At 37.3% G+C, this 15,699-nt stretch overlaps 1 protein-coding gene across 1 annotated transcript; it reads left to right on the top strand.

The window, feature by feature from the left end:
- Positions 1 to 15: 15 nt before the first annotated feature.
- Positions 16 to 14,736, top strand: CMC2 (C-X9-C motif containing 2). The gene is made up of 4 exons (XM_063410682.1): positions 16 to 226; positions 6,295 to 6,431; positions 10,512 to 10,583; positions 12,476 to 14,736. The coding sequence occupies exons 2-4, from the start codon at positions 6,351 to 6,353 to the stop codon at positions 12,548 to 12,550; spliced, it is 228 nt and encodes a 75-aa protein (XP_063266752.1). The 5' UTR covers positions 16 to 226; positions 6,295 to 6,350; the 3' UTR covers positions 12,551 to 14,736.
- Positions 14,737 to 15,699: the final 963 nt, after the last annotated feature.

Raw genomic sequence — 15,699 nt, 5'->3', positions numbered from 1 at the left:
CGCACCGGGGTGAGTGAGGGGCGGCCTCGGGCGGAGCCAGCGGGAACGGGAAAAATTCAGGGAAAAGAGGGTGTATAGGGGAACCTTCCCCCATCTCCTGCTGCCTTCCCTTCCAGTCGCCTGGCTTTGGGGGGGCCGTGCCGAGCTGAGCTCGGGTCCACCTTCTGGGACCCTCCGCTCATCGCGCAGCGTTTTCCGGAACTCCCGGAGGGCTTTGGAAGGGCAGGTCTGTGTGGGATCACGGGTCTCTCGGTTGTGGCTGCCGTAAGCTGCTTTTCCTGTGTCTGTGTGTGTCCCGTTGCTTCTTTAAGGCCTTCCGGGAGCAGTGAGGAGCTGCGAACAGCGCGGCCTAGCTCAGTGGGACCCCCCTGCCTTAACAGTAGCTGCCCCAGCTCCTCGCACCCCATGGGAGAACCGCGCTATTAAACAATGTTTACTTTCTGCCGAGTTCTACCTTCCTTTCGTCACGGGATCGGGCTCCTAGAAGGGTCGGAGCCTGTCTTTTCCAAAACGGAAATGTGATCCTCTTGCTTCCTTTCTTTCTGAAGGGAAAACGCTGTTTTACAGTAAGCAAGAAGATTGTGATAGGCTCATAGAGTTCTTCGGGAAATTAATGAAATGGCGATGAAATGGAAAGAAGCCTGCTCTCGTGGATGCGGCTGAAATACAAGAGCAGCTGGCAAAACAGGAATTTGGTGACAGCACCTTGTCCTTATGTAATTGTAGAGTGAGTTGGGTTGGAAGGGACCTCAAAGATCATTTTGTTCAATGCCCCTGCCATAGGCAGGGAAGGCAACACCTTCCACTAGACAGTGCTTTAGATTTATGCTGTCTGGATCTTGTCATTCTTAACTGTATATTCTGCAAAGGCATAACAGGAATAGGAAGAGGCTCCTTTAGTAATTTGTGATAGTGTTGTACTGGGCAGTGGTGCTGTATGTTACAATAAAAACATCCCACTAATTGTGCCAAAACTCTGCTGATGTTTCTTGTATGAATACGACCTTAAATAGTTGCCAGAAAGTGAAAATATCTTCTGGTGCTTTACTTGTTCACCTATTTCAACCTTTAATAAAATTGTAGAAATTAGTATTCAAATTGGTGTTCCACCTGCTCTGTTCCTTAGGATTAACACTTTCTTAATTTGTTTTGCTAAGTATGAAATCAGGTATGATGTAGTTTCATCAGGTACTAAAAGCAGGTTAGCTCATTCTACTGCTGTGAGGGAGGTTGAATTGTTGGCAGAAAGTGGTCATGTAAAATCTATATGACTCTTATTTATCAACATAAAAAAATATTCTTTAGGTTCAGGGAAAGTAAGTGCATTCTACATCTACATAATTAAAAAGATCTCAAAGTAGACATAATTGACCCTTTTTCTGTTTCCTTTCTAGTCTTCATAGATACGTTTCTAAATTATTTTCCTCCATTCTAATAAGTAATATTGGAAAACCAGTGCTAGTTTCAGAGACAGAAACTCAAGAGGTCATGAGTACATTTTGTAAGATTTAGCTAGGCTTGCTTTATTAAAATGGGTTTTTAATTTTTTGTAGATGCTGGAAAGTTTGGGGTCATTGTCAGTGTGCCTAATCATAGCCTTAAGGACAGCAGTGACACTTCAATATCCTGGGCTGGAAGCTGTAAATGATATTACTGAAAGGTAGAAACAAAGTCCTGAGCTTTGAGTTCCCTTGGGTTTTGAAATGGTTTGCATCAACTGTGATTTCTCATTTTGCTGATCACAGAGTATTCAAAGCTATTGTCAAAATTCTGTGTGTAGGAAAGGAATGCAGGAGTTCTGCTGAAGTGGCACGAATGATACCTTGAAGTAAACACCAGCCTGTTGGGTGTGGAGCTGAATTTTTTATGCTAAAAATTTGTTCAATCTTAGAGAAAATAGGATTTGAGTAAACAAAAAGTTGCTGAGATTAAATCCTTTTTTCCAAACAGAACAATACTGTGTAACTGAGAATGCGAAACTCCAAATGTTTTGTATTACTCAAGTTAGACAGTGACATTAACTGCAAAAAGAAATGTTAAACGTGGAGAGTAGAGTGTATTGAGAGGAGTCTCGGGTTTGTTCCCCTCCCTGCTGTGAATCCCTGCTGTGGTTTGCACGCTCCTGCTGCCGCCTTGTGGGCGTCATTTGAGTGTTTGCAGCAAATGTTTGTGTTCCGTGGCGCTGTGCAAAGCAGAGTTCTGTGTTCGTGTTCAAGAGCTTCATCATTAGTAGGTGCTAAGGTGTAATTTTGCATCATCAGGGTTGCTAAAAAAGGATTTGCATTTTGCTTTAAGAGATCATTTTTCTGAATAGTGTGTGTGAATTCATGTGGTTTGGGTTTTTTTATCATTGACCTTAGAAAGTTGAAAAAAAAAGAGATTGTTCTTTTCAAATGGAACAATAGTAAAACTCGGTTTTAAAGGTAGTCTTCTAACATGTTTTAATTAAATATGGAAAAAGTATCTTATGGAAACAATTACCTAGATCTAAACCTTCCCTTCATTGTTGTCCCTCAAGCATGGAAGGATTAAACATTGGGCTAATCAGCAAAACTAAAGGAACCTAACTCAGTTTTCCTTCTGCATCAGGGAAATGGTTAGTTCATATTTATGTTAGTTCATATTTATAGGAGATTCTGAGAAAAGAAAGGAACTGCCCTGGATTCCTGCCATGCTGACCTCAGAGTTGATTTTGGGAAGAAGTGAGAATCTACTGAACCTTTTGTTTCTCCACACAGGAAGTTTGAGGGAGTCAGGAGGAGAAATTGGCATGTGGAGAGAAATGAGCATTTTGAGTTTTGGTGTCAAACATGAAATGCCCTCAGTGTTCCTCACTGCTCTTTTGGGTCAGCCTTTGGTTTCTGCCTACTTCCTGGGTGTCTGCAGTTTATTTGAATTCTATAGTACATGTAGGTTCCTTTTGCAATTAATGTGTAATATTTGATGTATTGAACACACGTGTAGATCAATTTTTAGATTAGGGATGAGTATCATCTCTTGATAATTTATATGTTGATTGCTATTAGGAAATTTGAGATGCTTAGTATCTCTAAGATTGCTTACACAAGGAATTATCTCCTTATTTTTCTAAACAGAAACATTAGTATTGGAAATTCAGTATCATTATCTGAGAATTTCCAGCTTTAGACCTTTGATTTTTCAGAAAAAATCTGATTTATGTTGGAAACCATAAAGCTAGAATATCCTATGTTTCCCCTGCTTAAGGAGAAACCAGACAGAATATTATATTGGAATGAGACAATTTCTTAATTATTTTTTCCCAGAAGAATAGCATAGATTTAGAAATCGTTTTAGGAAGCTGAAAGATTAATTATTCTCATCCTTGTCTTCTGTGTTCAGAGAATAATAGTTTATGGAAGTTTGTATTTTTAAGGTATTTTAACCAAATCATTGAGGTATCTATGTAAAGTAATTTCTATCAAGGAAGAAAAAATTGCCCTGAATCTCATATCAAACACATTAAAGGGCAGAACATTTCTGTGCAAACCAGTGAAATATGTCAGTGCCACTATGTAAAAAGATAATTTCTCTACTTTTCTCCAAATAGTCACTTCAGATATTATCATTTGCTTACCATTTTGCAGTTCTAAAGCAATTCCTGTATTTTCTAAAGTTCTTTTACTTCACTTCCAGTATTTCTTGTATTGTGTGTTTACCTTGGCTTTCTTTACCCTGCATTTCTGTTAGTAGTTTCCTCAGAGCACTTTATATTATTTACAATTTTTTTTCCTGATTTTTTTTTTGGCTTTGTTTTGTTTTGTCTTCCCAGTATTCTTTTATAGATTAAGTCCCAATGAGCTACTGCCCGTATAAAATTCTGTCCATTGGGCTTAAGTTCTGGTACAATGGCAACTTGCAATTCTTATTTTTCATTAGAATGTTATTAAAAAGAAATTAAGGAAACCAATGTCCCTTCTTCACACATGTTGTTTCTCTTGAAACTCTTTTGTTTGTCAGAGTCTTTCCCCTCCAGCACAAAGATTTCAGCTTTCCCTGCTCATTTACAGACCACTGTCTAATCTGACATTCTAAACTTCACTTTAACATTGAGCACTGCTCTGTCACAGCTTGAGAAATGCCGAAAGCCTCCAGGGAAGCACAGAAAGATGTTTGGTGACTCAGTCCACATCCTACCAGAACTGAGTGCTACAACTTGAAACAGTCTAATATTGAATGTTATTTGGAGATTCCAGGAGTACTGATCCATGAGCTGATGTGGCACCTTGGATTTGTAGCTCTGTTCCACAAGAGGCGCCACTGGAAAATCCCTCGGAGTTGTGAGGAGGCTTTGAACTAACGCAGTGCACCATCACCTCTGTTCCAGGCATTGGTGGCTTTCATCCACGGGCTGAGAATACTTCTGCAAACCGTGGCAGTGATTACTGTTCTTAGTTTAGAAATAATCATTCTTTTCCTTGAAATGCTCTGTTTGAGCTGGCCTGTGCTGATGTGCATTCCCTGTTTCATTAGGACACTGCTCTCGTGTTCTCCTGAGCTGCCAGCTCGGGTGACAGTTTTAGGAAGCACAGGCAGAGGGTGAATGATGAAGAGCTTTAATAATCCTCTGGGTTCACACATGTTAAAATAACACACAGCCATTGAGCAGGTCACCCTCTCAGGGGAATGCTAACTCCAGAGCTATCAAAAAGGCTCTGCTGATAAATTTAAAACATATTGACTTTGTGTGGCATGCAATCAAAAGCTGGTGGCAATAACACAGCAGGGTTCTTAATCACTTTGCTGTTACAGTCGTGCTCCTGCTGTCATATTTCTAAAGGTTCATTTGTTAATTTGTTGAAAAGAATGCTTAAGCAACTTGTACAGTTTCCAACAACTTCTGTTCTAAGAGTAAGTGTAGTGTAGTATTAGACTTCCAGATAGTATGGGGGAAGGTTTTTGGAAGAAATCATTACAACACTATGTGTAACATATTCTCAGGGTTCTCAGTAGCTTTTAAATGTTTGGATTTTTAAAATTAAGTTTGCTTGTGGGCATCTAACTCTGTTAAGCTGAACACATGATGGGAAGTACTGGATATATGAGTGTATGTACTGGATATATGAGTGTATGTGGCTCTTTAAGCCAGAGATATTCCGTGAGCATTCTAGGAATAGCAGTGAAGATTATAACTGTCAGTACTGCAGCTGAATTTTGGGATATTGCAGTTGTAAAATCTAACCATTGGTTACTTGTATTTGTCCAGTCTGTCTAGCAGGAGTGGTAAGACAGTGATTGCTGCTGAGTACAATTGTAGTGGTGTTTGCCTTTTGTGTTGCAACTGGAAAGGTGATCTCTTTGGGAGAAGGGGAAATGACAAAATACTGTGTAAACAAACAGACATCTGTCTAATTCAGTGACAGTATGGGCCATAAAAATAAAATTTTACAGGATGAGCCCATTTGTCCTGGGATGGATTGGAATTTTCTCCTCCCATTTCTGGTGATCTTCCTGAACAGAGATGTCATCTTATATCCTATGATGCTTTCAATCCATTTCAACTGAGGAACTCGCTCCCTCTCCACAGAACCCTGCAGGAAAGGGTGTTCCCCTATAGTGCTCCAGAGAGAAAACGTGAGGGAAACCTCAGTGCTTCCTTCCACTGTCTGATGGAGTGGGGAATTCACGTGGAAGACCAATCCCATTGCTTTTCAAAGGAGCACAGTGAAACAGCAAGAGGCAACAACGTGGAGTTTCACAAAGGGACATTTCAATTCTTAGTGATTTAAAAAGAATATCATTATTGTTTTGATAAAGTGATTAAGTATTGATTTTTAAAGAACCACCAGTGTCTGGATTAGGATTTTTAAAAAAGTGTAAATAGCTAAAAAGATGCCATTTCTTAGAGTGCTGTAATAGAATAGCATTGTGCTTCCTGTTGTAATCTTTGGAGAAGATTACAGGTAGAAAAGAAAGGTGGAAAGGTAGGAAGAAAATCGCATAAACTTCTTAAAGGAAGAAAGCAGAAAAATTAAGTAGGAAGGTTAAAAGATAATCTGGAGTTCAAGAAAGATTAATGCTGCTAGAGAGTTCCTGAGAATTAAAATCTCAGCTGTGTGTTTATGTCTGTGATGGCCAAGATTATAAACTTCTAGTTGATCATTAACATTTGGGTTCTTTAGAAGATCAGACGTGCTGATTTAATGACTGTAACCGTGTAATATAAATTATATGCATTAAACTGCATTTTGATCTCAAATATTGTTAAAGTAACGCCATGATAATATCTTATGTGTTAAATCAGACTTGCTAGTGACACTATTTTAATGTTGGCAGGTGGAAATTTTCTCGGATTCTTGTCCTTGTGCTACTAAAATCATCCCTAACTAAAGATGCATCCAGACCTGTCTCCTCATCTGCACACTGAAGAGTGTAATGTAATTATCAGTCTGCTCAAGCAGTGTCACAAGGAGGTAAGAAGTGTTGAGCAGAGAAAAGAGTGGGTGGGTTGGGGAAATGAGTGTCAGATAAATTAGTGATGATATGATATGATCATGGAGAGAGAACACTCCTCTAGGCAGAACAGCCATGAAGTATAGCTGGTGTGTTTTCACTGAAGAGCTGTCTGATGACTGTGTAAAATCGTGCCAGTGATTTATTTAGGAAATACAACATACCTTAAAATTTTCTGTGCTGCAGCTCAGCACTTAGGGACAGATTTTAATGACTGAAATAACTTCTGCACCTCTTAGTACTGTGTACCCCCAAAAAGCAATAACAAAATCAGCTTCAAATGCCTTCTTTTTGTAAGCTCATGGCATTTCCATATTCCAGCTGTCCCTGGGGCAGATGCTTCAGTGTGGTTATCAGCAGATGTGTTGATGGGGATCCCAACAGCCACGTGCCTGATGTTCAGTCTTGGAGAGCTAATTGGGAATTACTGTTTGACTTCCATCTTCTTAACAGGCACCTTCTCACGGATGTGAAATGCTAAATTGTCTTCAGGCTCTCCAGGCTCTTCCTCGCTTCAAGGTTATGGAATTGTCATCTCACTTGTTTAAAAGCCTTTTAAGAATTTGCTTTGTCTACATCTTCTGCAACTCTAGATGTAGAACATTTGGCCCCTGCACTGAAAGCTTTCTGCAGCATCATTGCAATGTTGTTAATTATTTTCCCAGTATATTCTAAATAGATGTTCTGCAAAGATAATCTTGCTGTATTACTGCATTAAAAAGTTAAATTTCATAGTTTCTACAGAGATAAAAACATATTTAAATATTCACTATGAATGTGAAAACCTTAATTTACACCACTACCTGCAGTCTACAATATTTTCACCTCCATGGTTAGTTGTGATGATACTTTTTTCTAGTACAATTAGATTCTAAGACAATGCAAATGTTAGCTTTACTGTTTTGAACAGAATTGTAAATTTTTCTTTTCAAGCACCATTACAGAATGAGAGACAAGGCTGATAATTCACAAAATGTGAGAGAGAAGACATTTTATCTGAAAGAGGAGTAACAACATTTGTGCAAGATTTTAATGTGGCTAAAGTAACATATTAAAAAATATTTTCAGCGCCACACTTTGTTATGGTTTCTAAATTACAGCAATGAAGGAAGCAGGATTTTAATACTAAAATTCATTTGCAGGGAGAATATTGTACTGGTTTTCTTCAGTAACATGTAATTTATTTTTGCTGACACTTGGAGTGCAGTATCTTGAAACATAAGCACTCTGCAGTCTGGTGATACCATTTCATAGCTGGTACTTCCCATTCCACTGCTCCTGTGCAGAATATCTCCAAGATTGAAAATGAAAAGTTGAATTAAATGTAGGAGTTATGCTTTTCTTCTGAGTTCAGAAATTTTAATTTGCCTAAAAATGCTTTAGGTTGTTTGAGAGATTGTAGAAGTCTTTTTCCTTTCCTTTTTTAGTTGATTTTTTTTGCAACAACTTTAATGTTATACTGTAGGTAAATGTTCAGTAGCTAGAATTGAGAAGACTACGTGTACATTAACTACTACAGTATCAAAAGAATTGCCAAATAACCATCAGTTAGGAGAACAGTAGCATGTAAGCAATATAAAGTGAAAGTGTTGTGATTATTTTTCATAACTGTGAAAAGAAATGCAATTAGGAAAGAAAATTAAGATTTGTCCTGCATGCATAGGGGTCTTTCTGTGCTTTGAGTAGAAATGCAGCAGTATTGATTTACTGCTTGCAAGTAATGAATGGTTGGCTGGCTTTTTGTTTGTGGTTTTGTTTTGTTTTATTTTGTTTTAAATGAATGTCACGATAGAAATATCATGGACTCGTGTGACGTAGCTTATTAGACTGTCTTGAGAACTGGAACTAAAGGTGCACTTGAACTCCTTGGAATCCAGTGATTCAAAGGAATCTGTTGTCAGTCTGACTTGTGAAGGGACTGGGAGCAGCAGTAACAGTCATGCACAGAATTATGGTCTCTTGGTTTTGTTTGAAGCTGATCTTTACAGGAAGAGGAATTACTTTTGTCAGGCTTGTGCTCAGCTGGGAGAGGATGTTTGTGCTGGCAGTTGCAGAACAGAAAGGGTGAGGATGACTTTTTCACATTCAGTTGAAAGGAAGCAAACTTTTTCATTTGAAATTCAAGGGGAATGAAATATTCTTTTTAAATTGAACTCACTGAAATCTGAAGTCAGTGATCTTAATGAGTTATTGGTACCTACTTGCTGTTTTCTTATAATGCCAAAATGTCCTAAGAACCTTCATCTACAATTTAAATCACCATTCCTGAAGAATTAAAAGCATTATTTTTAAATTGGGTGTCCATTTTCGCAACAGTCAATTTGATTTAATTTATCCCTAATCTAGAACCTGCTCTGTATATCAAGTTTTGTATCCAGTGAGGAGAGGTTAATGGGATTCCTATTTGAAGTCACTTTTTTTTAATAACTCCACTCTGGTGCCAAGTATGTGCTATAAATAGACGAATTTTTATAGGTAGCAGCTCAAAGAAATGTGGATTATCTTGCAGCTGTATCACTGTAATAGGTGTAAGAGCTATTTTTGAGAAACTGATTCTTTGTTTCCCTTATAATCTCAGCCAAGAAGTTGACATTTTAGGAATCTGGCTAAATAAACATAGTTTAAACCCACTGTATGCACTATTTGGAGTGGAGTTAGCTTGAGCGTTCACCTTGAAATTTAACATGAGATATGCAAGTAGAATGCAAAATTAAATGTGTATTAGCTGGAATGAACATGTTGTAAAAGCAAGATCAGTGTGCAGTAAGGTGACCACTTATTCCATGCAACTGCTTCAGAGTCTTCTGATGCCCTTTATAAATCACAGAGGTATAAACAAGCCAATTATAGCACTGCAATAGTTAAGTGTTTGTCATAAACTTTATTAACCCACTCCTACTTCAGTCGTGTTCTGTTGGCTGAGATCTTGTTCATTGTTTGAATCTTTAGTAGTGTTCATGTATCCCTTGTATGAATGCACCCAGCTGCTGGTCAGCTCTGGAAATGCACACAGGCTCCCTCTGCAGTATGGGAGGGACTTCATGTGCATCAGTTTCGTTCTTCTGGGTCTTTTAAATTTAAATTCATTAGCTGTCAGCAAGATAGGCTGAGTTGTCTCCATTCATTGTGTAGCTGCCAATAATTTGCTAAAAGCCCCCTCCCTCAGATCTTCTAACTCACTTGGATGATCTGCTGTGAGCTTCTGCCATGAGGTTCTGTGGCATGGCACCCCTGAGAAAGCAGTCCTTCTATAACCATGCATTCTGAGAGTGGTTTAAGGCCCAGTAGTATGGAATTGCTGCAAGAAATCCTGGCTAAGAGGACAGATTTTTATGGTGAATACCATCATGTTAGCTGTGGAGAGCCCTCATGAGGACAAGGCCTGCAGTTTTTTAGAAACTTAAGAACACTTAAATGTGTGTAAGGCCCACAATTGAGCTGTGCCATAAAGATGGTAAATGCATCTTATTTATTAACCTCAAGATTCAGAAAGATTTTTTATACTGGTTCTAATGTTCCAGTCAGTTAAGCCCAGTGCATCTTCTGGACCAACACCACATTCTTCATGTAGCTGGGATAATGGAGCACTGAATCCTTTGCCCCTCTAGGTCACAAAGAAATAATGAAAACAAATGCAGGGAGGACATTGCCTCTGTATCACAACCTGGAGCTCAGAATATTCCTTTTTTGTACATCATTTAACCTAGTGTGAGTGAGAGGTGCGAGACTGACTTCTAGATCAATAAAATGTATGTTCTGCATTTAAACAATTGCTTTATTTTTAGTGTCCTCTTTAGTCTGGTTATACATGGTGAGTACCTTCAACTTCCAGCAAAGCAGGGGTGGCTCAAGTGAGCTTCAGGAGCAGCTCCAACCTCTGCCTGCTTAGGGAAAAAAGTTACCAAACACCACTTTTCACAAGAAAGGGAAAGGAAAAGAAGACCAGGATATGCTGAAAAATGCAAATGAATTTAAACTAATTTAGAGCTTCAGAGGACGAAACCTTTGAATTGTAATTTTTTTTCTCCTTAACTCATCAGCACAATGTTTTGAAGTTTTTTGGCCATTGCAATGATATTGACCGTGAGATGAGGAAGTGCTTAAAAAAAGAGGTAAGTAATAAATTATCAATACTGTGAACTAAATGCTTAATAAAAAATGAGAAAGAACTAGAGTTGCTTTTTACTAAGTAGTATGAATCAATAAATGTAAGCACATTCTGCTGTGGGCACTTGAGACCAAATCTAAACTTTTTTTTAATAAATTTGTCAAGTAAAATCTGGCATTAACAAATGGCGTGGTGTATTTTTTGATATACAAAAATAGGCAAGCACATTTTAATGAAACAAATATTGCAGATAGGAACTGACACTTCACAGATTGCTTCTGACTTATTTCTTAATTTTTTTAGTAGTGGTATTTGCACAGAATTTAATATAAAGCAGTAATGGTTGCCTCTACATAAGTAACACTTAAAGCTGAAGTCAGTTACACTGACTGAAACCACTTAATGAGTTGCTGAGTTAGACCCTAAAGGAAAATATCTGCACATGTGAAGGGATGAAGACTATGGGAGTTTACGTGGATTAACTGTTTTAATAGGCACATTTTCAGAAGAGTGTTTTTATATTTATGTGGTTGTACCTACTTGACAACATATAAATGAACATTTCACACACCTTTTAACTTGAAACTGTACTTAATAATTTTTACATAAATTTCACCATACTAAAAAGTTTCTTTCCACATAATCTCATTATTCTTATTTTTTCTTCCATTGAAGCCTTTACATTAAAGAGTTCTTGATGATTATATTTGTCTGCCTTCTTAAAATGTACTTATATTGATATGCCATTACTAGGAAACCCCTGAAAGGTTGTTCACAAATATTGAATAGGTACAGATGTAGCTTTTAAAGATCCAACGTTCTCATTCGACATAAAACCATGGATGGGTTATTGAAAAATTAAATATTGCCAAGGGAAAAAGTTAAGCATTCTGTAAATGTTAAGTAATGTTTTGGGTCATTATTTCAGTTATAGACCAATCAGTATAATGGATGAAAAACTGCAAATCCTTTGCAAAATCAATTTCTTTAGTATTTTATTACATTATATAGAAAATGGAATATTTGTGGCTTACTTGGGTTTTATTCTTGTTACCAATTATTAAAATATTGAACAAATATATGCTGTAACCTAAGGACAAGAATAATTTGCTTCCCATGAAATACATATCAAATTACGCATTGATTTTTAATTTTTCATTTATTTGAGCCATGAAAATGTTTCATTTTTGTTTGCAATGGAAGAAAGGCTCTTCAAGCTTCTGCTTGTGCAGGGGCATACTTGAAAATATGGTGATATACATGTATCTTAACTGTGAAGGCTTTCTTGATTCCATTTTACATTGGAGTCCTGCCTCTGCTGTGGTTCTTGTTTAAACCATAAAAAATCCCCACTTGCCTTACCCTCATTCAATCCAAATTTGCCTTTTTTTTCTTTAATCTTGGTATCCTGCTTTATCTGTGCATATGATTAATGACCAGGATCAAAAATAGACCAAGCCTGTGATGACAAATTCATGTTTCAGAAGGCAGATACACATTAATCAGTATCTTGTAATAGGAAAGAACTTGACCTGTCCTCTAGAATAGCACCAGTGCAATGTTTTTCCTAGTTTGTGTGTGAAGTGTAGCTGTTGTATGTTAGATCACTGTATAATTAACTTCCTCCTTAATATTAACTGAATATTCTTTATTAGAATGTTCTAATACTCTTTAGCTTAATAACTTCAAACTTAGACACCTGTATTTTAATGGAATAAATGTTAAATTCAAAGTAAAAATAAACATATCTAGATATTAACAAGAGCTGTATTTCTAATGCATCAGTCAAATATATTGTTTCTGTTCCTGGGTAAAAAATGCTCTCTATGGTTTTAAATTTGACATACCTGTTTAATGATAAGTGCTGATCTATTAATTTCCTGATCTATCTTCCAGTATGAAGAAAACAGGCGCAGAAACCGGGAGAAACGAGAGAGGATAATAAATGCTCACAAAGCCTCAGCGCAGTGAGCTGTGCTGTGGTGGGGCAGCTGCTGCTCCACAGGGACATTCACTTGGAGCTGACAGAATCCTTGGGTTTCCTCACCAGTGTTCAGCCTGTGGTTTGGGAAATGGTGACACAATAAATGCATCTAATACATGTTCATTCCCAACAAGGCAAACTATGTGAAAAAATAAATACATCGCTCACAACCCAACTTCATTTTTGACCTCTAAAAGAAAACTACTGTGGCAAGTCTTTGTTCTGGCAGTTTTATGATTGTTAAGTGATGAGGAATTGGTGTGTGTGAGGTACTATGTGTTCCCCACTTTCTACTGAGTTGCATTTATTTCCTTGTGTTTAGCAGTTTCTCTTTCATATCTTGGGTTTTGTAGGTTTTTAATTGTTTTTCATTGCAAAACACTAAATTACTTTTTCCACCACTTTTTGTAATGTTGTGATAACACTTCTTAAATGGATTAGGAAAAGAAATTTTAAACAGATGTGGCTTGAAATTGGAAATTGTCTATCAAGGAATAATTAGAGTTCTAGTATTTTTATTGGAGCTATAAGGATGAAGCTACTGTCTTCAGCTGAGAAGATTACAAATCCTCCCTGCCAACCATATGTACAGTGGAGACTGTTGTAAGACAATTTGTTCATCATACCCAAAGCAAGTGGCTTTAGAAATTCAGAATGGAACATTTCCAGGGATTTACAAAGCTTCCCCTTGATTTTTGTTGAGTACAATCAACATGTGCTGAATGATTTTTGAAGAGGAGTGCTGCCAAAAATACAAGCTAAAGTTCTTCCATTTTCTCTGGTACAAAGGTAAAGTCAAGTTATGACTATTGAGGCTGAAGAAAAACTGACACTGAAATGAAAGGTGTAACTTTCTCAGGCAAGTCAATATGTATTGTGTTACCAAGCTGCCTTGTTAGCCTATAAAAGGTGTTTATTTGCCATCAAACTGATAAAAGCCCAGAACAAGTCTCAGAATTCAGAAGATTTGATATCAAGACATACACCAGTTTGTTCAGTGATGGAGCTGCTTCTCTGTGTGTCTGCTGGATTCACCTTACTTCTAAATAATGCCTCAGTTCTGCCTAGAGCAAAAGACTTTTATAAAAAATAAATTTTGTTGAGCCAAACATACAAAGTATCTTGAAACCTTTCAGAAAAAAGGTGCCTATTCTACAGTGAATTACATGGTTTGTTGTAAGAACCATTGTTGATAATCTTGAAATTGGTACATGCCCTTATTTTTGGAAGAAAATGGTACTTTGTGAACTGTTTTGAAGGGTTAATTAGAATAATTTTAGTCTAAAATTATTAGAATAATTTTTCAGTACCTGGATGGACCCAATTAAATTGGTAAAATTAAACCACCAATGTTTTCAGTGAAAACTTCAAGCAAGGCTGAAGCAATTGTTTCTGCATCTTGACATTATGTTTCTTAGAAGAAGTAAATGATGCATTGTTTGAATTAATACGTGAATGGTTGGAAGTGGTGCAGCCTTTCTTGGTACTTTTCAGAGTATTTTCAAAGAGTACTTCATAGTGAACTCCCCTGTCTGGGAACTCTGCATCCATGATACTTCTTCCATTTGAGATGGCACAACCTACTTCAGGCAAGCTCTTAAATAGGATTTGTAGCCTTTAAGTAAATAAATAAATAGAGAATTGTTCCAGAGATTAGGTTGAGAAGCTGATATCTGAGTGCAGAAGCACTGAAGCTTTTTTTTCTTTAATCAGCTTCTGTGAGCCCCAGTCTTTCACACAGCAACAAAATAAGAAACCAAGAGCCACTTAACACAGCTCATTAGTCAGAATCATGTTTGCAAAGATCAATGCGCTTAGTGAATGGAAGGCCAAATGGCACACACAATTCCTATTGATACTTTCAACTGCATTTATTTATAAATCTATTTTACAGATAAGCTTTGTTTACCTAGTGAAAGTCTGATCATGGTCTTCCTTCTGTCTCTCTTTGCTAATTGCCCACTAGTAGTGTGATATGAGAGTGCCCATTGATTCCTGTGGGTTTTGTTCTTTTGTTTGACATGTTCATGTTGCTAATTTGATCTTGAATGGTGCAATAATACTGATTTATCTGACAGAGAAAGGGGTAAGGGTGAAATAGTAAATACGGGGTTTTTTCTTGTTTCCTGAAGTGAGCTTGGGTGAAATAAACCTTATCTCTGTAGACTTTGAAGACACTTTATTGCAATGTCATTTGTCTATAGGAGCATTTTGCCCATTGTTCTTTCTGCAAGAGTGTATTTGAGAGAGAAAAGAAATTTGATGTAATTTGTGTTGAATTGCATGTGAGAAGCTCATAGGTGTTTCACGTGGGAAAGTGAAGAAGGGGGAAACAGCACAAATGGCAGCTCTGGCCATAATGGAGGATTTTCCATATTGATGTGCCATAAAAGTCCAGGTGGACAGGAGGAGGACAGACCAAGGGAATTACAACTGTCCAGCAAAATCCCTCCAGTTTTACCAGAAACACATAGTGTACCTTCTCTTGCTGGAAAACTAAATGACATTCTCTTTTCGTTATTTTAATTTTTTTAAAATTTATTTTTTAGTAGAAGGAAAAATACTCTGCTGAATAGCAGCAGCATAGTATAAGAACAGCAGAGTGAGTTCTTGCTCTGGTGTTAATTTCTTTATACAACAGGGCTGGAATCTGGTGCTCCTGTTAAGCTGCAGTGCTGAGTGTTAATATATTATGAATGTACTGTTCATCTTTCCGTATAAACTTTGGTAACATCCTCAAGGAATTATGTCCTTTGTTGCTGATAAAGACAATGTGTAGTTTGTAGACCTTGAAGCAAAGCCTTGATTTAGTTGAGCTGGCTGTACAATTTGGATGAGGACTGGTCCTGTGAGTTAGTTCTTCCTTCTGTCACTGGAAATCCCTGTAATGAACATTTCCGATGTGTTACACAATTTGCTGAAGCTCTATACCTCATGTATAAAGTGTATTCACCAGTCAGGCATTCCTGAATTTGGCACTGCCCATGCTTTAAAAAATTCATGACACCTAATACATTTTTTTTTCTGATATAAATGAAAGCACATTTCTGTGGAATGCCTAAAAAGATTTAAACAACTGGAAAACTGATACCAGATTCTGATAGTTGAGTTAAAAATTAATTATTAGCATTAGTGC

This window comes from Prinia subflava, chromosome 13 (genome assembly GCF_021018805.1).
Source record: "Prinia subflava isolate CZ2003 ecotype Zambia chromosome 13, Cam_Psub_1.2, whole genome shotgun sequence".
Taxonomy (NCBI): domain Eukaryota; kingdom Metazoa; phylum Chordata; class Aves; order Passeriformes; family Cisticolidae; genus Prinia; species Prinia subflava.
This window is presented reverse-complemented; position numbering and strand designations above follow the sequence as displayed.

Bases quoted from the DNA above. Each gene is read 5' to 3' on its own strand.
- CMC2 (XM_063410682.1), top strand. From the start codon at position 6,351: ATGCATCCAGACCTGTCTCCTCATCTGCACACTGAAGAGTGTAATGTA. The intron at 6,432-10,511 runs GTAAGAAGTGTT...TTAACTCATCAG, and splicing joins TCAAGCAGTGTCACAAGGAG to CACAATGTTTTGAAGTTTTT. The intron at 10,584-12,475 runs GTAAGTAATAAA...TCTATCTTCCAG, and splicing joins GGAAGTGCTTAAAAAAAGAG to TATGAAGAAAACAGGCGCAG.